Source organism: Myxine glutinosa, chromosome 1 (genome assembly GCF_964187855.1).
Source record: "Myxine glutinosa chromosome 1, kmMyxGlut1.1, whole genome shotgun sequence".
Lineage (NCBI taxonomy): Eukaryota > Metazoa > Chordata > Myxini > Myxiniformes > Myxinidae > Myxine > Myxine glutinosa.
This window is the reverse complement of record NC_136261.1, coordinates 306346906-306370313: the sequence shown is the minus strand read 5'-3', so window position 1 is coordinate 306370313 and position 23408 is coordinate 306346906. Positions and strand designations below refer to the sequence as shown.

The following is a 23408-nucleotide window of genomic DNA, read 5'->3' as shown; positions in this document are numbered from 1 at the left end:
AATTCATTGATCTGATTTGCAAACCATTTTCAAATTTCAAGTAATCAGATGAAAATTGACAATTTTAGAAATTTGGCCAATGTTGACTTTCACCTTTAGTCCTAAAAATAATTGGTGGTTGAATCAAGTGACCTGATATGCAAATCCTCTTCAAATTTCAAGTCAATTGGATGAAAATTGAGGATTTTAGAAATTCCACCTTAAATTGTTGACCTTTGGCGTATGTTGAGTTGTTGGACCTTTTGACATCAAAATCAATAGGCTTCTTTCTTATGGCCAACTCCACCATTTGGTGAAGTTTTGTAAAGATCGGTTTAAAATTGTGACCTATAGGCAACTAACACAGACAGACAGACAGACAGACAGACAGACAGACAGACAGAATAACACACAAGACCAACCAATATACCGGTACTTGAAAAATCTTAGATTTTCGCAATTAACAAGCATATACAGAAATAAATAAAGCAAAGCAATTTAACAAGAGACTTTGATAACATAAAATTAGACTAAACCTCAGATGTTAAGAGGACCGATGAATCTAACACGATGAGAAATGAAGTACTGCATTTAGATTTTACAAGTTTATTTTTCTTTTCAAGATTAAATCACATTTCTTGTGGAGCATGCTTAATATTTATCACAACGTTAAAAATATTTCTCTTGGATGAGGGCAAGGGGAGTGGTACCTTTTTTGACCACTCATTCACTTATTTGATTTATTTTGAATAAAGTATGGACGAGTTATTGATAAAAAAGAAGACGAGAGAGGATAGGAGAGATTGGAGGGGTGGAGGCCGGGTAATTTGAGAGAGAAGGATGGGAGGAGTTATAGTCAACTCTCGCAATTAGAACAGGGTGTTATTTAGACCACCATCGCCGGGTTGCATGCCACCGTTTCAGAGACTACCCTCGCATTTGTTTCAATTCATGTTGACACTATTCTTTTTAGGTATACCAAATAATATCATTTTGAGAGGTAGCAAATCAAATCCCACCACCATTCACTTGTGCTAATTTACTGTTAATTGGGCTCCCCTTGGAGCATCCAGAAACTCATGACTGCAATAAGAATACAAAAGCAATTGGGCAATAATATGAATGAATGAATGAATGAATGATCGTTTAAAAAGGCCATTTTCCCCGCAAGAGCAGGGGTTAGCCTTGCGGGCCCCATGACAATCATGGTTCCCTGTTTGAGGCAATGTTTTTATGGCCGGATGCCCTTCCTGGCGCCAACACTTAGTCACCTCTTACGATGCGCAGGGATACGGTGTACCTATTCTAAACCGGGGTACACACCGGGATCATTCATTCCAGCAAGCTGGTACTCAATTTGCCGACCTCGGAAGGATGACAGGCTGAGTCAACCCCCCTGGTGTTAATTTAGCGATCGACCGGGATTCGAACCCAGGATCCTAGGATCCCAAGCCGGCACCCGAACCGCTAAGCCAACACCAGGCTAAGCCACCATTAATAATAATAATTTAAAAAAAGATTCACCTACTAAAATTATGCCAATGGACTGGTTGGAGACTAGATCATATTTACTTATGTGACTTTAATTGGCGCTGCTCAGAACTTCCAGAAAATCATTACGATGATGAAAATTACAGGAAAAAATTGAACCAAGTAAAATGGGAAAACAAATTTAAATGAAAAAAATCAAAATATAAAAAAAAAGAAAAAAGACATTAATGTCCTTAAAGGACATAGAAATATAAAGATACTACAGTGAATGTTGATGGCACAAGTCATTTTCATTGTGGATCCAGTTCTTGTGCCAAACCTACTTCATGTCCATTGACCTATATTTGCCCCAGAGCTTTCTGCACGTTTCATTATTCGAGACTGTAGCATTATGGACTCTTGCTCAAAAAATACAGCAGCAGAAATGTGGATCGGCTTCCATGTGAAAGAACACAGATTACCCTCGCTGGAGTGGGTATTGCATTTGGGTCTGTCTGTCTGTCTGTCTGTCCACAAATAATGTGACCGTGTGCATCAATTACATTAGACCCTTTAAGACCTAAAATATGCTTTACAACCCTAAGACACATTAAGACCACTAACGCCTAAAATACCCCTATAAATCGTAATACCCCTAAGATACCTTAAGACACTTAAAACCCCTTCAAACCCAAAGACCCTTTGAGACCCCTAAGACCATTGAAAACCCTAACACCCTTTAGAACACCAACACCCTTTAAGACACCAGAGACCCTAAAACATCCAAGACCTTTTAGACCCCTAAGATCCCTTAGTATCCTTAAGACCCTTGAAGACCATCAAGTCCCTTTAGACCAGTGGTTCCCAAAGTTATTTTTTGTCCACGACTCAATTTGAAATGACATTCGCCTCACGACCCAAATGGTACCAGTACCTACGATAAAAATTGTCAGAGAAAATGCTTTTGACGTGAAAAATCACCCCTCCCCCCGCCCCCTCCCAGAAAAAACCCCTCGAGTTTGAGGGGTTTCTTTTTGAAGTTATGGTCACGACCCCGGGTTTGGCAGCACCTGCTTTAGACCATAAAAACCCCGAAGACCCCCTCGACATCAAAGGCCCTTTCGACCCCCAAAGGCTCTTTCGACCGCCAAACGCCCTTTAGACCCTATATACCCTTCAAGACATTATGGACCCCTAAGATCCTCAATACCCCAAAGACCCTTTTGACCCCGAAGACCTTTTGGAACCTTAAGACCCCCTAATAACCTTTAGACCCCTAAAACTCTCTCAAATCCACTAAGATCCTTTAGATCCATAAAATCCTATAGACCTAGTTATACCCTTTAGAACCTTTAAGATAAAATTCCTATATTTTAATTATCAAGAGTTAACATTAGAGGTAAGGTAGGGTAGGAAGGGTTTGTATGGAGCATATTGGAGGAAGTAGCGTCACAGTTTCTGCCATATTTGCCTTATTTAAAGATATATTGCCCCTGTTCCAAAAAAGAAATCCTCACTTGTTACCATAACACTGTAGTTCATACATGAAGTGATGTTGGTTGCAAGTAACCCCGATACATGCACCAAATTGAAATGCTTCAATAAATACACCTAATGACTATACCCCTCAAAAATGACAAAGGTAAGTTATAAAACCTTATAAACATCACCATCAAACAGATATACTTATGTGACTCCAGTTCACCTTTGATTTGAACTGGTCACATAAGTCACATAACGTTACATAACTGGAGTCACATAACGTTAAACGATGGAAAAGCCACGGATTAACGCATGCATTATAACGCAAAAATATAAATGTGTCAATGGACGAGAACACTTAATATATGCATGCTTCGGATTCCATCCTTGGGATTTGCTCAAATTTGGACAAGAGCCTCGATGGATGAGACATGCTTCGGACACAACTTAGGGGATCCATACATGGTTGGGTAAGAAGGCTGCGGGAAACGAAAATGAATTTTAAACTTCGAGAAACATCGATATATATATAGTTATAAAAGTTTTAAATCCCTTTGACAAGGAACAGGACTTTCGAGATTTGCAAAAGCATGGGAAAAGAAGTGAAGAAGGCTCTCCTTTATTTATTCATGCACAAGTGGCACCCAATACCAAGGAAGCCTTTTAAAATTACTTTTCAGTGCTGTCAAAGTTTGGATGCTTATTATTGCAGAAATTCATGTGACCATTCTGTGACCATTCTGTGACCCGTCTGTGACCGTCTGTGACCGTCTGTGACCGTCTGTGACCGTCTGTGACCGTCTGTGACCATTTTCCCAGTAAGGCGAACTTTTATGAATCACAACAATGATTTAATCCTTTTGTTAGTACAGTACTACAACTACTGCAGGCCAAGTGACCAAATTATTTGATAGTTAGAGGTCAGTTGGAATTGCAAAGCAGGTCAAAAGGTAAGGATGGAAAGCTGGGACAGCAGGCAGGAAAGAAGGAAAAGAAATGGGCCAGCAATACAAGGAGCAAGATTGGATGATGTAGTAAGGGCTGTGACAGTGAATTGAACTTCACCTTGACCGAGAGACGAATTTATTTGATGGTCGGGAGAAAGCAAAGGAGAAAAGGCAAAGGGATTTGGAGTGGGTATGATAAGTTCTCGAGGGGTTAGAGCATGGCGATGGTTAGAATCCATGGTGAACTCGAGCAGGCAGGATGGCAATATTTTGAGGTACAGTACTCACATTCAGACGGCCTGATCTGAGAGGCATGCTGGTGAGCCGGCCAGGCTGTGCAGGCCGGGAAGTTAGGCCAGGGGCAGAATAAGGATGTGGCAAAGGGAAAAGCATGGCAGAGGGTCGCAAAGATTCAAGAAAATGCAGTGGATAAATGGATGCTGATGGATAAAGAGGCAGTGAAGAAGTAGAATTTGGCATGATGGGCAAGGCAGACAAGTGGTGGGAGAGAGATGCCGCCGGGGGATGGGATGCCACGGGGGGAAATGATGTCGTGCGGAGAAGGGATGCTGCAGAGGGAAAGGATGCCATGGGAGGAAGGGATGCCGTGGGCAGGAGGGATGCTCTGTAATGGAGGGATGTCACGGGGGAGAGAGATGCCACGGGGGAGAGGGATGCCACGGGGGAGAGGGATGCCACGGGGGAGAGGGATGCCACGGGGGAGAGGGATGCCACGGGGGAGAGGGATGTCACGGGGGAGAGGGATGCCACGGGGGAGAGGGATGCCGTGGGGGAGAGGGATGCCATGGGGGAGAGGGATGCCGCGGGGGAGAGGGATGCAGCGGGGGAGAGGGATGCAGCGGGGGAGAGGGATGCTGCGTGGGAGAGGAATGCCATGGTGGGAAGGGATGCTGTAGGGGCAAGGGATGCCGCAGGGGGAGGGGATGCCACAGGGGGAAGGGATGCTGCAGGGGGAAGGGATGCCGCAGGGGGAAGGGATGCCATGGTGGAAATGGGATGCACAGGTGTATAAATAGGTAGAAAGGGTGTATTTGAAACAGGTGGGAGAGAAGTACTGGAAAATTGTGAGTCTGGGTTAGCAGTATCAAACAAGATGGTAACGGAGGCACTTGGTGGAGGAATGGTGAAAGACGTTGCCAAATTGATGCTGGATGGAACCAAAGAGGAGGTCGGCCATTTGCTTTCAGCTTGAGTTGATGCAATGTAAGAGTATATAAAGGTGGCTGTGGTAGAATCCAAAGAAGGTGTGAGCATAGAGCTACTGGGAGACAGGTTATACAATGTTAGGGGGCTGATGGTAGGTGGAGATATGGGCTGCTCTACAAACTGCCACTGGTGAGATAAAAACAGGTTGCAAGGGGAAACCCCAGCGCAGACAAGTTCAATGGCAGAAAAAAACAAGCAAGATGACAACAGAGATGATGAGGAAACAAGACATTAGCAAAGTAGAAAAAAAAGAAACAAAGATGACGAGGAGAGGAGAAAAAAAAAAAGAAGAACAAAGTTACCTATTGATTATAAGCACAATACAACTTCTGACTGCTTTCAACATCAGAAATAATGAAAAAGTAAAATTAGAGTCACAAAGCAACAAACAAAGTGTCATTTAAAACAACACTGAACATTTCATTTTAAACATGACAATGAACAAATTACAACATTTACATTCACCTTAAACCGATGAGTAATTTCCATGGCACGAAAGGCCCGTTTAAACCGTGCATTAATGGGGCCTAGTGACTGATAAGGTCAATAAATTTACTGTGTATGGGACCAGGGCTCCATCAAATAATTTCAGGTGCATTTGCATTTTGCTGCTGTGAAAGATCAATTTTGGCACCGTACAAGGTATCGTGCGCGATGCTCGTCATGTTGGGGAGGAGGAATTCTTTCAATTTCACTTGGAAAAATTCCTCACTTATTTGCCTTCGCTGAAGGATCGCCCATGGATGCTCACCCCACAGATTGGACAACCTTGCCGACCTGGCTTAAGAAGCTTGCTGAGCTCAGCCTTGTATTCCGGTTAATCGGTGCTGACGGCCAAAGTAAAACGGCGTTCTCCCTCTTTGCCACTCGGCCTCATGGAACCCCCTCAATGCTCAGCAGAAACGAGCCTTAAAGGGCTTTTAGGTTCCTCCCATCCCTTCCCACATTCCCACGCTCCCTTCACCCTATAATAGCATGGTTTCCATGATTATCCAGAATCAATTAGAGGAAAACATGGAAATCACCGAGGCATGTTCAAGATTATTATGCAACTGAGTATTGTGCTGTGCAGCAGTCAGACAAGGAACATGTACAGTAAGTTGCCCAATTCAGTTTCAACTAAGGTGACAGCTACCAGTGATCCAATTACGTTTATTGCATTAAAGGAAAGGGCAGGTAGTAGGCATGTTCAAAATGGTTGCGTATATATCGCGCAATGCAATCATAATTGCAGTACGAAAGTGTAACGGCGCAGAACTCGATTGCACAATCCTGAATGGGTTGTGGCCAAGTGATGTCACATCATGAACCAATCCGGAATTTGCATCAAATCAGCCAAAACAGTGGAATGCAAACATAAATATTATGAAACCGTCTCCCTCTACTGGTAATATACGAAATGGGAATGATTTGATAAATATGACATTTAATCAAAAAATAATTAAGATGTCGTTGGGAAATAACAAAACAAAGAAATCAGGCACATTTAAACGTTGAATTTTTCGCATGGACAAAGGCTCAAGTCTGAACTGTGTTGAGACGACATTATAGTTCTTGGAGGGTTTTTTTTGCAGACAATGCATCAACCATAAGCCACCACCACCACACCACCACCATCCCCACCCTCTATCACTGACCTCCTTCCTTCCACTCCAACTCCCTCGGAAAGTATATCAAGGCTTGGCGAATGTGTCATGCATCGTACCACGTGAAGATCACTGTGGTTAAAAAAAAAAAAAAAAAGTACGGGAGCAAGGCTCATGGAAGTAGAAGCTCAAGGTAGAACTGACAGAGGGACAGACGTCAAGGGAATGAATAAGCAGGAAAGGAGGAGAGGGAGGGGAAGAAAGACTGAAACGATGTCAAATGGTTGTTGGGAAAAGTTAATGGGGGTAACAAAGACAATCGGTCAGAATTGGGGAAGACAAGAGATGGCTGTACATTGTTTGCTTCAAATCCTGGAGGGAAGAGAGACAGAACAGCTTCTGGAAGGTGGTTTCATACATGGGAAAAGCGAGAAGCAAAAGCGTTGTGGTGTGCAGGCAGTCTGCATTTTGGAAATTTAACCAGAAGTGGTTACTGTAAAAATGTGTGCATCCTGGCGTTGATCGGGGGGATCAGAGGACTGAGAGAGCAGAGACAGTCACGTGAGAACGATTCCCCCCATGGATGAATTCAGCACTGGAGAATAGATGAAAACAGAAACCAACTAGAACGGCACTCAGTAGAGAGCATACCTCCACCTGGTTGGCCCTATTACGCAATGGTGACGAATCACTTAAAAATTAAATAAATCTCATATCCGAATCCGAATTCAGATCTTCACCAAAATCGAATCGATTCTTCCTTGTCGCGCACACAACTTGTCCACCAAGTTTCGAAACCAACCAATGACCAACGACCTGCCTGTGAAGAGAGCAACAGGCCTTGTGCTTCAACATCACAGGAGATTGCAATAATTTTGAGAACTTTATATTCCGCAGAATCCAGTAGCCAGAAGTAATGCTTGGGTGTCAGCCCATATAGGATAGCAGTATTCCATTGAGCTATGGAAAAAGGTCTTGTAGATTTGAGTAGCTACGATTTTCCAAGGAAAGACTTGGATTGACAGAGTATGCCCATTCTGCAGTTGGCTTTGGAGGCCAGCTTTGCTATGTGGTCGGCCCAGGAAAGGTATGGTTTTGGATGATGGTGACACTTAAAAGCTCAAGAGACTGAACCTCTTCCAATGTATGACCAAGAAAATAGATAGGTGGGTTCGTTTGATAATGCTTCCATAGCGATAGGGTGAGACTGAGATTTTCCAGGATTGAAGAACATGTTCCACTTATCAGATGAGAGGCTAATCATTTCCACAACAGCAGAGAGAGAGATTCAACTTCTATCTGCCTTGCAGAGGGATGGGGGTATTGTACAACACAATGTGGAGGTATCTGAAAAAAGGAAGAGGGCTTTCCAGAGCATCAGAGAGGTCGTCTTCTGACTATAATGCAGCTGTCACATATGTGGGTATATAAGCATGTCGCTGATATAGAGCCCCCTGGTGGTGGTGTGTTGCGCTAGCCCAAAAGTGGATGAAAAAGTGAAGTTCAATTTCAATTGCAAAGATATATCTGCAGAGAAAATAATTTAATTTGAAACTAATTAAGTAATGCACCAATCACAGAACATGGTTATATGAGCTGTTTGAGAAAAACAGTGCTGAAGTGCCTGTCGTAGATGGGCCCTTCAGCTCATATATACAAATGAGGAACAAGATTGGGCACAAAACAATGCCTTGGGGCCTCCACTGGGAAGGGGAGGAGAGGGTTACATTGGTGGAAACACATCGATTGTGGGTTGAGGACATCAGAAATCTAGGAATGAAGGCAGCCATCTTTGCCAGGGCAGAGAAGTTGGCAAGCAAAGCAGTATGACAGACTATCAAATGCCTGAGATAGGTCCAAGGAAATGGCAAAAACATCTTGTTTGAGGTTGAGAGCATCCAATCATTCCTGAGATAGCAGCAAAAGCACATTCAGAGTTGAGTTTTCAACTCATCGAATGTCTGAACGTTTGACCCAAGCCTTTGTTCAGCGACAAATTCAATGAGTTGGATGTGTCTTCTTTTTCCCTAATGGAAGACTTTTAATAGCACAAGTGCCTTTGCATCTCTTTTAAAAAGTGGATGTCCTCAAATAGGTCACAAAACTAAGATTATGATCAGCCCTGCCATTTAGAGATCCACCTGACAGGTTAATGCTTACCTGTTCATTGTGTATTACTGCCCCCTCACATTGCAGAGTGGCAGAGCAGCGATGATCAAGAACGCACCAATGGCATGGCCATGGACTACCAACGCAAGCCGTGCATCTGTGCGCACACGCACGCACACATGCACACAATGAACAAAAACAACTCCCAAAGCTGGAGTCTTGATCTTGTTACAAAGACTTGCATTTATGTATGAAGAAAAAACAGGGACAGAAGCAGGATAGTCTTGTAAAAAAACGAAGATTGTAGAAACTCACGGGGCTTGTTTGTTGAGCTTGACAATGGCGGAGCAGTCGAAAAAAGTGAAGTTGGTGGCGCCAATACGAATGTGTCCATACATAACGACCAGGTCCAAAATGACAATGTCTGCATCTGTCATCACACAAGAGAGAAGGCTTTTGGAGAAGGCCAACAACCATTTGTTGAATTTTTTAAAATCTGGTGATCAATTATTTGTTTTATCATGGGGACCGCAAGGCTAACCCCCGCTCTAGCGGGGAAAATGGCCTTAAAAGGATTATTCATTCATTCATTCCTCCTGAATCCATCTTGCCCACCCACCCCATGCATCATCTCCTGCCTTCCATTCCTCCCCACACTCATCGTTTGTCTGCCTTCCTCTTTCTTCGCCTTCAACTTTGCTGTTGGTGTTTCCCCCCTCTCTCTTTCCCCGATTGCATCCTCATCCGTTCAGTGTACTAGGACTATCTCTTCCACGTGCCTCGATACAAATAAAATTCTATAATCTGCAAATCTCAAAGCAACAAGTGCAACAGTGCACACGTTGTTCGGAAAGAGAACCAGAGCAAGTGCATGCATATGACGGGCAGATCAACACAATGTGTATAAAATCAATCACTGTCCCATGAATCAAGTGTTCAGCAGGAAGCATCAAACAAGTTATCCCAAAAGTCCACATCACCATGCATTATCTTGCAGCCCTAAAACGTTTCTCAACTATGAAGATGGTTGGAAGTGTGTTTTTGCTTTTGTTCCGCTACACTCATCTTTAACCCTCCGTTAGGGCGGCAGGGTATCTCAAACCTCTGGCAATGTTACTAACCATGTCCAAAGCCCCGCCGCACTAACAGAGGGTTCAGGAAGATATTTATGGCTACCTCTATAAGGTTAACCCTCAACTTCATTTAGCCCTTGCAAAAATTTCAAAATAGTAAAGTATTAATGATTCGGTTAAAGTATTAACGTTAAGCACCACTTACTAGTATTCCAGGGGATAGCATCTGTGTCTGGTGTATTGCATTTGAGCAACGTCCCTACTCTTGTAGCAGGTGTAGAAATATTGTTGAAGGAGCAACGGAAGTTTTCCTTTTTGTCAGGATCAGGCAGCCCATCCACTTGCAGTTCCAGCTAAAGAGAAATTTGCATTATGATGTGGGAAAATTGATAATTGTCGTAATTCTAGTGAAAGTGCTCTGTCAAAATACAATGTGAGATGCATTATGCAATGTTAATAACAGAAGGTATTTAAATGACAACTTTCACAATGGAAAATGGAAAGGAGACATAAACTACCTCAAAATAAACAACTCTCAAATTCTTCAAATTTGTTGCAGTAGTCAATGTGAACTTGCAGCGATTAATTGTGCCAAAATGGCAATTCTGTGCGTGCTGGAGTGCTTCCACAAATGTATATCCTAAACCTTAAGAGATGGATCAATAGTCAGGAATACCAATTTCCCAGACATTTTCTTCAGAGCTGGAAATCCTATTTTGACCTCCTCCTCCCCCAACCCCTTTTCACCCCTTAGAAAACTGTCAACAAAAAATAAGGCATGATGCGAGATAGCTTCATTTGGTTATGGCTAACAATGGATGCCTCGTAAGTCAGACTAGATTCCAAAACTGAGAACGTTTAATAGACAAGGCTGCAATTTTTACTTTTTTGCTGCAGTGTGCACAACCACATTTGTCCATCTCAACGTTGCAGGACCAGAAACACATTTCATGAACACAGGAAGATGAACATAGTATATAGGCTGAGGGTGGACTGGGTCCTACATTCCAACTCATATTCTGTATTTTTGGAAGTCATTTTGTGTTGATAATTCTGTTCACCACCATCTCATATCTTCCCACATTCAAAACCTTGATCTTTTCCAACCCTGTTAATACACCTAAAATCCACCTCTTTCAATCTCCGACATAATTCCTGAAATTCCTAGTAGTGTCCAATTGTTTTATACCGTGTACCCATAGACCCACCCCCAGCCCTCTCTCTTCCACAGATCTACCGACGTCCCTGTTCTCTACTGTTATTGTGCGTGTGTGCTTCGCTCTCTCCCCCTCTCGTCTCCCACTCCCTTTATTGTATGTTTTATGTGTCCGTTTATGTTTTTTGTGTTTAATGTGTTGGCTCTTACACGAGCCTCGACTTTGTGTACAAAAAATAAATAAATAAACCTGTCAAGTCACCTGTCAAGTGCTCCTTCCTTGTTACCTCCGCCACCGAACTTAGACGGAGGTTTTGTTTTCACCCCTGTTTGTCTGTGCAGGATAATCTCAAAATTGTGGATGGATTCGGACCAAACTTGGTGGACAGGTTGGGTGTGTGCCAAGGACCAATAGATTAGATGTTGGTGAAGATCTGGATCCGGGTACAAAAATGTCGGTGATTCTTGACCATTGAGAGATGGGGCCAAAAACAACATGGAGCATGATATCTCAAAAAAATTATGGATGGATTTGGACGAATCTTGGAGGACAGGTTGGGTGTGCATCAAGGACTAATTGATTCAATTTTGGTGAAGATCCGAATCTGAATTGAGAATTTTTGAAAGTGATTCGTCACCATTTTGAGATAGGGCCAAAAACGATATTGATGCACGATATTTCAAAAGATTGTGGATAGATTTGGACAAACTTGGTGGATGAGTTGCATAGGAGACAAGACGAAGCTGATTAGATTTTGGTTCAGGTCCAGATACAGATACGGCATATCAGTGGGATACAAAACGTAAAAGTTCAGCCTGGCAATCATATTCGCTGTATATACTGAGTACATATATCGTATATACTGAGTACTGTTGTAATTTTCATGCTGTGACTTTTACATGTGTGGTTTTTTTTCTAAACCTAAAACACTTTATTTTGATTGAAGGCTCGCAGAAGAACTTGGAGATAAATCATGAGGACAAATATGTCTTAAAAAAAAAAAAAAAGGGGTACTATGCTTGTAATGCATTAAAATCATCGACTTTAGTCGACAATAGACAAAGAAACGGCATGTTGGGATTCTAACCTGGGTTCCCTGTACCATAAAAATAAGCCAGGGGTTCAGATGGGAACACCAACAGGCCAACTTGTAAAAAAGTTTAATTTGATAGTTTTGGCAAGAAATTTTGTAACGTTAAATGCACACACACATAGCAGTTAGTCAAGGTGACAGAGGCCAATGAATCTTCAAACAATGATCATGGTCTGAACTACAATGACAGCACCATGAATATAAAGTGCTAACAGCAAGGATCATAAATTTTTTTAAGGCGTGGTTCATCAATTGGCAAAAGCAGATACGGTATCTGGTGCAAACAGACACGAGAGGTATGAACATGGTTAATGCCACGGGTAACCATAACGTAAGCCATTTTCATGGGCAACTACACCGCTAACCAAAGGCAGCAAATTCAATGATTAACACAAATCGGTATCAAATTTTAAGGCAAACAATGACCGATTCTTTGCAAACGGGGTGCCTTTTGAGAACTGCCCATTTTGCCGAATGGTTAAAGGCTTGTTGCTTTCTGCACTCGGTGTGGATTCGATTCCGATGGCTGCTCACTCTCGCAAAACCAGAATTTGCAAGTGTAGCGTGAATGCCAACCACCACTCTATGAATTTAGGCCTTCATCCAACAGTGCACCGAAATAGACTGGTTTATAGTTTTAAGGTGCATATGGAGGTTTTGTGCAACAATGTGGCATCGAATTAACAGGAGAAACCACGGAAATTCAGCTCATTAGTGAATTGAGCTTTTTAGCACTTTCACGAGCCTCGATTCAGTATTAAAAAAATATATTAAAAAAATGTAACATGTTGTACAGTCGTGGCCAAAAATATTGGTACCCTTGCACTTTTTTTTCAAATAACTCCCAATTTTCTCAAAAAGAAGTTGAAATTGACAAAGGCATTTTGCCTCCACAATTTTGTATTTCACTGTTAATATTACAGAACCTTTGTTTTTGATTCAGAACTTAATATATCCTTTTAAATCAGAAAAGAAAAAGAAATGGCATTGACAAAATTATTCACACCCGAGACTTAATATTTGGTCGCACAACCTTTGGACAAAATAACTGCAGTCAAGCACTTCCTATAGCCATGAATGAGCTCCCTACACCTCTCTACTGGCAGTTTGGCCCACTCTTCTTGTGCAAACTGCTCCAGTTCTCCCAGATTTGAAGGGTGCCTTCTCCCAAATGCTGTTTTCAGATATCCCCATAGGTGTTCAATGGGATTTAGATCTTGACTCTTTGCTGGCCACTTCAGAACAGTCCAGCGTTTGGTCTTGAACCATTCCTGGGTGCTTTTTGAAGCGGGGTTGGGGTCATTGTCCTGCTGCAAGACCCATTACCTTCGACGGAGACCTAGCTTTCTGACACTGGGTTGAACATTGTGCTCCAAAATTCCTTGGTAATCTCATTTCATGATGCCATGCACACATTCAAGGCACCCAGTGCCAGAGGCAGCGCAGCAACCCCAAAACATCACTGAACCTCCACCATGTTTGACTGTAGCGAAGGTGTTCTTTTCTTTGAAGGCTTCATTTTGTTTTCTGAAAACATAGAGATGATGTGCTTTACCAAAAAGCTAATTTGGTCTCATCTGTCCACAGGACATTCTCTAATAAGGATTTTGGCTTGTTCAGGTGTGTTTTTGAAAAACTCCAGTCGGGCTTTCTTATGTCTCTCTTAGCAATGGGGTGCTCGTGGGTCTCCGACCATAGAACCCCCTTTCATTGAGTTGGCGACGGATGGTGTGAGTTGAACCTGTCGTACCTAGTGTCTGAAGGTCAGCTTGAATCTGTTTGGCAGTTGTTCGAAGTGCTTTCTCCACTATTCGAACAATCCTTTGCTACAATCTTAGATCAAGTTTTATCTTGCGGACACATCCAGGGAGGTTGGCTGCAGTGCCATGGGCCTTAAACTTCCTGATAACATTGCGTATGGTGGACACAGGAACATCAAGGTCTCTGGAGATGGACTTGTCGCCTTCAGATTGTCCATGCTTGGCTACAATCTTGTGTCTGACCTCCTCAGACAATTATCTGGTTTTCTTTCTTTTCTCCATGCTCATTGCGGTACACAGTGACACAAAATAGCAGTATGACTCATTTTCTCTATTCAAACTGATTGAATGAGTGATATTTATATTGCAGGCACCTGCAACTCACCACAGGTGAGTTCAATTCCAAAGTAAAGAAGAATTACCTGCTTGAAATCTAATTATTTCTAACAACTTCTAAAATGTGGCAATAATATTGTCCGGGCCATTTTAATATTTCTGTGTGGAATAAGGTAAGATTTAGTCATTTTGTCAGCTTTTTTTAATTATTTTTTTCCCTCACTGCAAACCAAAGAAATACATATGTGGATACCAAATTTTTTTTTTAATTTCAACAATTTTCTAGAAGAAATGATGCATTCTTTGAAATAAGTGCAAGGGTGCCAATATTTTTGGCCACCACAGTGTATAAAAGAATAGAGTCGAATGATGAAAACAATAAATCAAATTAAATGAAGGCAGCAATGACTTCATGAGAAACACCTCGCTCTTTGCATTCCGACTGGCATTCCTCGGTGTCACGATTGGCTGCAGACAATGGCGATTGTAGCTCCACAGCCAACGAGTGTCGGACGTATTGGGGCAATCGGAATGGCGAGTACACCTGTGATATGCAGCACAACACAGCAATACTCACAACAATGGCAAAAATGTATCAAGAGTTACTGCCTCAAGACGCGATAATAAAATGAAATTAAAATCTTGATCGCACACGTGAAATCAATCAATCATACCTGCCCTCGAATAAGCACCAACCACAGGAAGCATCACGTGCTTCTATACAGGCCATGCAGTCCGTGTGCTCGCTGCAGTGCTGCGTTTCAACAAGCATTATCTGCAAATGGACATTTGTGGGGAAAAGTCATGAATGTGGAAAACTCCTGAGATATCACGCCTCTGACTTGCAACACAATTCTGATAAACCAAACACAATGGCTTTGCCAGTTCATCCAAATCTTACAATGACGATGAAGGAAAGTTACGATATACGACATTTTAAAAAAAAAAATACAATAGCGTCAGAGCTATTTTAGGGAAACATGGATGAGTTGTCATCCAGTTTGGTGAATCTCTCCCAACATACAATCTTGTTACTGGGATCTGAATATCCACAGGGTGAACACAATGGAGGATCTGCTCAGCACAGAAAATATTGTCAACCAAAATGGTGAAAGAATAGTATATTATCAAAAATGTGACAAACTATGCACAAATACAAGCAGAGGAAGAAACAATAACAATGTATGAAAATGAATGAATGATCGTTTTAAGGCCATTTTCCCCGCTAGAGCAGGGGTTAGCCTTGCGGGCCCCATGGCAATCATGGTTCCCTGTTTGAGGCAATGTTTTTATGGCCGGATGCCCTTCCTGACGCAAACCCTTGGTCACCTTGGTTACGATGCGCAGGGATACGGTGTACCTATTCTAAATCGGGGTACACACCGTGATCATTCATCCCAGTAAGCTGGTACTCAATTTGCCGACCTCGGAATGACAGGCTGAGTCAACCCCCCTGGCGTTAATTCAGCGATCGATCGGGATTCGAACCCAGGATCCTAGGATCCCAAGCCGGCACCCTAACCGCTAAGCCAACACCAGGCTAATACTAATACTAATAATAATATTGAGATGCCTCAATAAAGAAACAATAACAAAACAGAATAAATAAAGAAGTAAAGCATGGATATGCAGAAAATGTAATGCATAAAGAAGACAAAAAAGGTGAAGAATGTAAATAAAGAAAACAAAGAAAGAAAACAAAGAAAGAAAACAAAAAGGTGCAAAAACAGATCCTTTAAACTACAGACCTTCAAAAAACGAATCAGCCTGCTCCCAATAATTATCAGCAAGGTCATGGAATCCATCATCACTTCTGATATTAAATCCTTCCTCTTCTCCAATGGCTTGATCTCTGATCAATTTGGATTCAGACCAGGTCACTACTCTGGACATGCTGCTTCTGCTATCTCAACAATGGATGGAAGTCCTCAATACCAGACAGGAAATCAGAGCTGTCTCCCTTGACATATCTCGTGCCTTTGATATGGTCTGGCACCCTGCCCTCCAAACCCTCCTCTCATGGTATCCATGGAAATCTCTATGCTTGGCTCGCAGACCTCCTCTCCTCTTGTAATCAATGTGTAGCTCCAAATGGAATTCTGTCATCTCCCCTTCCTGTCCAGGCTGTTGTTCCTCAAGGCAGTGTTCTGGGCCCTGTGCTTTTTCTGGTCTTCATTCATGATCTCTTATATCAAAGGACTCTGGAGAATCCTCTCTATCTCAATGCTGATGACTCCACCCTCTGCCACTCCATATCTCAACCCTCAGATCGGCAGGCAGCAGCCTCTTCACTCTCTGCAGACCTGGATAAAATCACAAACTGGTCAAACAAGTGGAACATGACTTTTAGTCCTGACAAATCCCACACTCTCACTTTGTCTCTCCGAAAATACCGTCTGGAAAACCCTCCCATCTACTTTCTCAACAATCCTCTCGAAGAAGTTCTGTCACTCAAGCTTTTGGGTCTCACTATCTGCCATGATCTTTCCGGGGAAAACTACATTTCCAAGCTGGCCTCCAAAGCCAGTCGCCGACTGGGCATCCTCCGCCGTGCAAAGTCCTTCCTGGGCACTTATGAGCTCCTCACCACATACAAAGCTTTCATCCGCAGCTCAGTGGAATACTGCTCTCCCCTCTGGGCTGGTGCTCCTGCCTCACACCGAGCTCAGCTTCACGCTGTTGAATCCAAAGCTTTCAGAATCATTGGTATCTCCCTCGATAAAGCTAATTCGGAGGACCTTTCACTCTCTCACCACAGGCAGGTTGGCGGTCTTGCTGTATTCCACCGACTCCTCTCCGGCGACTCCCCCAGCTGTCTGTGCTCTGTCCCCAAAATATTCCTTCAGGACACACAAGGGCTGTCAGCAACCCTTTTCTGGTGAAACTGCCAAAATAAAGGCTCTCTGCTCACCTTCACTCTTTCATTCCTCTTTTTTCCACTTCTGGAACAAGCTCCCACACTTTCTTCAATCCCACTCCTCCGTCCAGATTTTCAAACCAGCTGTCCACCACCATCTCTTATCTTTCCCCATCCAAAAACCTTGATCTTTTCTACCTCCGTTAATACACCCTAAACTCATCTTCAAATTGTTTTCTTTCCTGAAAGTCCCTGTGGTGTACATTTGTCTATCCCCTGTACCCCCACCCCAGCCTTTTTTCTTCCACAGATCTCCTGATGTCGCTGTTCTCTACTGTTGTCTCTTGTGCCCCGCTCCCTTTATCATAGGTTCCACGTGTTGGCTCTTATATGAGCCTCGATGAAGTATACAAAAAAAGGAAAAGAGAAAACGTGATCTGCCCGTGGCAATTCAAAATTACGATACAAAACGCTCCATTAGATAAAGCTATGTAAAGGGTATAGGGTAAAGCTATGATTAAACAATATTGCTTTATATGTAGGGTAAAGCAATATCAGTTTTTTGTTTTGCAGCAACGAATACTCTCCCCTCACCTATATTATAGCTCAAAGGACAAAGGTATTTCAACGAATTGGTCAAAATAATTTGCCCGACACAAATCTACATTGCCCTCAGTGGCGTAATGGTTAGAGTGTCCACTCTGACTCGGGAGGGTCGGCGGTTCGAACACCGGCCAAATCACACCAAAGACTGAAATGCTATGTCTGCTTCCTTGCTTGATGCCCAGCATTTAATAGGAAAGAACACGGACAAACAACCTTTGGTTGGCAACCGTTTCACATACTGTCTCTTGCATTAAAGTTCCTTGTTAGGGAACTCATGATGATAATAATAATAATAATAATAATAATAATAATTTAAAAAAACAACCTAATCTGCTGCCATAATAGATAGCATCAACAATGCCCTAACTATTCTGTGGAGTAAAGTGCAACAGCTTTTTTCTTTAAGCAGACAAGACATCCAGTGTATCATTCCAACCATCCCTCAGTGTCCTTCGACTCGCATTAGTTGGTGGATGTAAAAGACACCAAGGTGAGTTACTGGCGGCCACTTAAACCAATACCTGTGCTCACCTATTGGGGCACTGCATCAGCGACCCCTGCACCCACTCTCCACACATTCTCCCAACATCAACCACCACTATGAATTGAAAATGAAAAGCACAAGAACGCTGACCAATCAAAGCAAAGGTGGTGGAGAGGGGTGCAGGGGAGAGGCATGTAGAAGAGCTACAAACAACAACAACCACCACAGCAACACTGCAGACTGAGAAAGGCATGACTGGGCTAAATATCTCGAGAGACGCCCACCTTTTTTCCAGCCATGACGTAGAGGTGAGAGCCATTCCGGTCTGGTTCCATGTCGGGCAGTATTGCAGAATTTATACGTCCCATGGACAATGTCTCAGTTGTAACTTCAGTACTGTACAAGAACGCCTGCACATCGACACGCACACAAAATGTTTTACCATGACATGCAACATGGCAATCTTTTTATTATTTCATTTAGATCAATAAATTTTCCTCCCCAAAATTTACTACAAATTACACCAAATTACGACAGTTTTGTTCATCACCAGAAGCCGCCATTCGATCATGGAAAGTGAAGAAAGCTCACAGACGAAGGCAGCATTGTGCTAAACAAACCACGTGATAGCTTCCTTGAAAAAAGGAGAACCCTCTTACATGAGCCTCGATCTTGCATGCAAAAAAAACAACAAAAAAACAACATCTTGGTACAAGAGTCGGATTAGGGATACAGTTCGCATAACAGATGTCATTGTTATTATTAAACGACAATGCTTATATTTACAAAAGGAACTTTTCATATCCTTATTTTTAATCTCACAAAATTGTTCAACACAAATGAGTGAAATATTCATGAGATAAGTTTTCATAATTACGACATTAAAACTTAAAAATTGGCAAAATATACAATGAAGGGTGAGTGAAACTTTTCATTCCATGACCTCGGCATACAATGGTTTACATTGTAGGGGGAGAAATACATTTTAAAATCCCTTCCTGCAGAACTTCTACTTTCACATTTACATTAATGAACAGGATTAAATAATTAAATTGATACATGTGGGAAAATTACGTGTCCAGACCAGAAATCGAACCCAGGTCGTCTGGAAAACCGTACCAGTGCTCTGCCATCTGATATATCTGGGCGACCCTGACTGAGGATGCAATTTTCCGACACATACGATTGCCACACCACTTTCTGCCACTGCTTCCGGGGCACTCGCTGCCAACCATAGGAGCACCAACAGCCTGAACACTAGAGGGTCTTCCTCCAATCCCACACATCAATTTAATTATTTAATCCTGTTCATTCATGTAATTGCTTCACTACGCCCCCAGTGGTGTTTATAACAGCGGACGGAAGACCCTCTCGTGTTCAGGTCATTGGTGCTCCTATTGTCGGCGGCGGGTGCCCCAGAAGCAGGGGTGAAAGAGAGTGGCAATCATATGTGTGGGAAAATTGCATGCTTGGTCAGGGTCACCCAGATAACTCAGATAGCAGAGCACAGGTACGGTTTTCCAGAGGGCCTCGGTTCGATTCCCGGTCTGGACATAAAATTTTCCCACATGTATCAACTTTCGCATTTATTGAATTGTCATCAAAGGTACAGTGCATTCAGAAAGTATTCAGACCCCTTCACTTTTTTCCCATTTTGTTATGTTGCAGCCTTATGCTGAAATCGTTTAAATTCATTTTTTCCCTCATCAATCTACACTCAATACCCCATAATGACAAAGAGAAAACAGGATTTTAGAAAGTTTTGCAAATTTATTAAAAAGAAAAAACTGAAATATCACATTTACATAAGTATTCAGACCCTTAGCTATGACACTTGAAATTTAGCTCAGGTGCCTCCCATTTCTCTTGATCATCTTTGAGATGTTTCTACACCTTGATTGGAGTCCACCTGTGGTAAATTCAATTGATTGGACATGATTTGGAAAGGCACACACCTCTCTATATCAGATCTCACAGCTGACAATGCATATCAGAGCAAAAACCAAGCCATGAGGTCGAAGGAACTGCCTGCAGAGCTCAGAGACAGGATTGTGTCGAGGCACAGATTTGGGGAAGCCTACAAAAAATCTCTGCTGCATTGAAGGTTCCCAAGAGCACAGTGGCCTCCATAATTCTTAAATGGAAGAAGTTTGGAACAACCAGGACTCTTCCTAGAGCTGGCCACCCGGCCAAACTGAGCAATCGGGGGAGAAGGGCCTTGGTAAGAGAGGTGACCAAGAACCCGATGGTCACTCTGGCTGAGCTCCAGAGATCCTGTGTGGAGATGGGAGAAACTTCCAGAAGGACAACCATCACTGCTGCACTCCACCGACCTGGGCTTTATGGCAGAGTGGCCATACGGAAGCCTCTCCTCAGTGAAAGACACATGAAAGCCGGCTTGGAGTTTGCAAAAAAAGCACCTAAAGGACTCTCAGACTGTGAGAAACAAGATTTTGTGGGCTTTCATTTCATACTTATTTGACAGAGTATAGGTGATTAAACGACTTTGAACTGTGCCCAAAGTCACCCAGGCCTGGCAGTCAAGCCCAAACGGGCTTTACTTATCAGATGACTTGACTTGACGCAGCACATCTCAGATGATTTGACTGGCCAGCTCGACTAAGAGAAATGGCCTGACTAAGAAGGCCTGAGAGAAATGCTGCAAATGTTTTATTGAAAAAATTTGCTGTGGCCACAGATGCTGCGATTTCTTCATTTGGTACGATTAAACTGGAAAACTTTGTTCCAATTTCATATTAAAAATAAGAACCTGGCAAGTGCTTTTAACTGCAGAATGTCACTGTATATATACATCATATATGTGAATGAATGATGTCGAATAAAGCAGATCTATGCATGGACGGAATGACAAACACCACAATAGCTTCGCTGATTCCTCTGAGAATGGGTGAGGCTTAAAAATAAAAAAACATCAACACCAACACCACAACTACCACCAACAACAACCCACCACCAACAACACAATACAAACACATCGCACCACAGAAAGACACTTATGTGAAGCTGAAAGTTCTCTCTAATGTGTCCTTTAAACATACTGCAAAAACAGGTTAGAAAGAACAAAAACAATAGATTTAACAAATCTCTTCATTTAGTGCACCTCTCGATCCTCAGTTAAAAGTCCCCTACCAGTGTACACCGGAGGGGAATACTGTATAGGTTTGCACTCCGTCCCTCCGTCTGTCCGTCCCTCACGCACAGAACAGCTTTCCGGACCTTTTTTCTAAACTCTTAATGCTAATCATTTCAAACTTGGTACATCGTTTCCTCATGATAAGTTACAGATCAAGTTCGAACTTCGTGACGTTTAGATCATTTTGGACAAAGTTATGGCACTTTGAACTTTGGTAATTTCCCCAACAGTTTTCCGGACGACAGACTGCCGGTAGGGGACATGTATTGCAGCGCAATACTCAGAATGCTTGTTTATTTAGTCTCCCTTTGCATCCCCTATAATGTCAAAAGCTCACACCTGCTACAATAGTCAGAAGCATGTCAACATTTTTAACCTCGATGACTCCCTTTATGCTGACATTTATTTGAAAAGAATATGCCCACCTTCAGCAAATCACCATCTTGTGTTCCCAGGTAAATGAATGCAAGGTGTTCCTCAGTTGTGGAAGCAATTGCAGTGACCACCCCGTCATACGTTAACAGCGGAGTAAGTGAAAGCACCTCCTTGCCTGTGATGGGATGAACAAGGTGATCCCCTCCACAAGGATATATTTCAGCTGACTAGAAAAAGGTCAAAAAAGGGTAAAGGGAAGGAAGGAAAAGTACAACAAGGTGAATACAAAACTTTGAGATAAATCAGGGATATTTCTGAAAAGGTGCATTTGTGAGGCCGCTTGTCATGTTCCTCTTCTGCACTCTTTCATATTTGTACCATCTGGCTGCTTGTTGCATCGTTCCTGGGACTGTTTACGATGCTGATGCAGGACCTAGTCCATCCATGTACGTTAGTGAAACAATTTAGAATGTTGTTGTTATTGATGTTGTATAGCCCCAGACAGTTTTCTCAAACAAGCCCGCGGCACTTAAACAGCCGATCAATCTCACAGGAGCAACCCAGAGACACCCCCACATCCAGGATGGTGTACCCCTCCTTCTCAAAGTCTGGAGATGAGGAAGAGAGGAAGAGAGGAAGAGAGGAAGAGAGGAAGAGAGGAAGAGAGGAAGAGAGGGACAGAGGGACAGAGGGACAGAGGGACAGAGAGAGAGAGGAAGAGAGAGAGAGGAAGAGAGAGAGGAAGAGAGAGAGGAAGAGAGAGAGAGGAAGAGAGAGAGAGAGGAAGAGAGAGAGAGAGGAAGGGAGAGAGAGAGGAAGAGAGAGAGAGAGGAAGAGAGAGAGAGGGAGAGAGGAAGAGAGGAAGAGAGGAAGAGAGAGAGGAAGAGAGGAAGAGAGAGAGGAAGAGAGAGAGGAAGAGAGGAAGAGAGGAAGAGAGGAAGAGAGAGAGAGAGAGAGAGAGAGAGAGAGAGAGAGAGAGAGAGAGAGAGAGCGATAGACAGAGAAGAGAGAGAGAAGGGACAAGAGGGAAAGGGTCGGTCCATGGGTTCCAATCGACACTAACCATGACTGCATTGCCCTGACAAATCCAGGCAGCAGGAAAGAATGAGGAAAATTTGGCCCCCAACTTGCGTGGTGGAACCATCATGAAGAGGTGTCCCCGATAGTTGCCCAATTTAGAATGTTGGCAAGGATACTGATGAATATTGTCTTATTCCTTCGTTTTGAATGACACCATGAGATCTTCGACATTAATAAGCTACAAGATGGCTAGAAGATTGTTAATAAGTAAATGCTAGAAGATTGAACAGAAGACTCAACGTCCCTTCAGAAGGTTTGCTTGTACATAATCTTTGATGCTGCAGCACCTTTCCTTACCTGAAAAGGACCAACAAGCCAGTTTGTATGTGGATTCATTTTTAATGGTAATTGAAGATGGATTAAACAACGCATGCCATGTCTCCAATAGCAAATTTTGAGGTAATGCATGGCAAACTAGATTACGTTTTATCCAAACTCTGTTATGCTTCCCAATAGCAGACGCCCAGAACCACGAACTGGCATGTTTTGAGGAACCAGTGGGCCCATTGGTCCATTGGACAAAATTTTCAATGGTCTTGACGGCCTTGAAGCATGCTGTACTGCTTGATGGGGTTGGGGGGATTACACGTTTGTTATTATTGTTGTTAATACTATTAGTATTAATTAATATAT

The 23408-nt window shown here is 42.7% G+C and overlaps 1 protein-coding gene across 7 annotated transcripts in view; it reads right to left on the bottom strand.

Annotated features, from left to right (window-relative positions):
* The window catches only part of LOC137439651 (plexin-B1), a 275900-nt gene that overhangs the window by 111105 nt on the left and 141387 nt on the right, over window positions 1-23408 (bottom strand). For 4 of the 7 annotated variants that reach the window (XM_068135623.2, XM_068135639.2, XM_078768377.1 and 1 more), the window contains 8 exons: window positions 21746-21922; window positions 18451-18576; window positions 14894-14994; window positions 14643-14763; window positions 10079-10226; window positions 9116-9230; window positions 8852-8957; window positions 4167-5231 (listed from right to left, as the gene is read on the bottom strand). In XM_068135623.2, the coding sequence (XP_067991724.2) occupies window positions 4167-5231; window positions 8852-8957; window positions 9116-9230; window positions 10079-10226; window positions 14643-14763; window positions 14894-14994; window positions 18451-18576; window positions 21746-21922 (1959 nt within the window). The remainder of the gene's footprint in view (window positions 1-4166; window positions 5232-8851; window positions 8958-9115; window positions 9231-10078; window positions 10227-14642; window positions 14764-14893; window positions 14995-18450; window positions 18577-21745; window positions 21923-23408) is intronic. The other 3 variants (XM_078768394.1, XM_078768386.1, XM_078768391.1) reach the window with 1 other exon arrangement.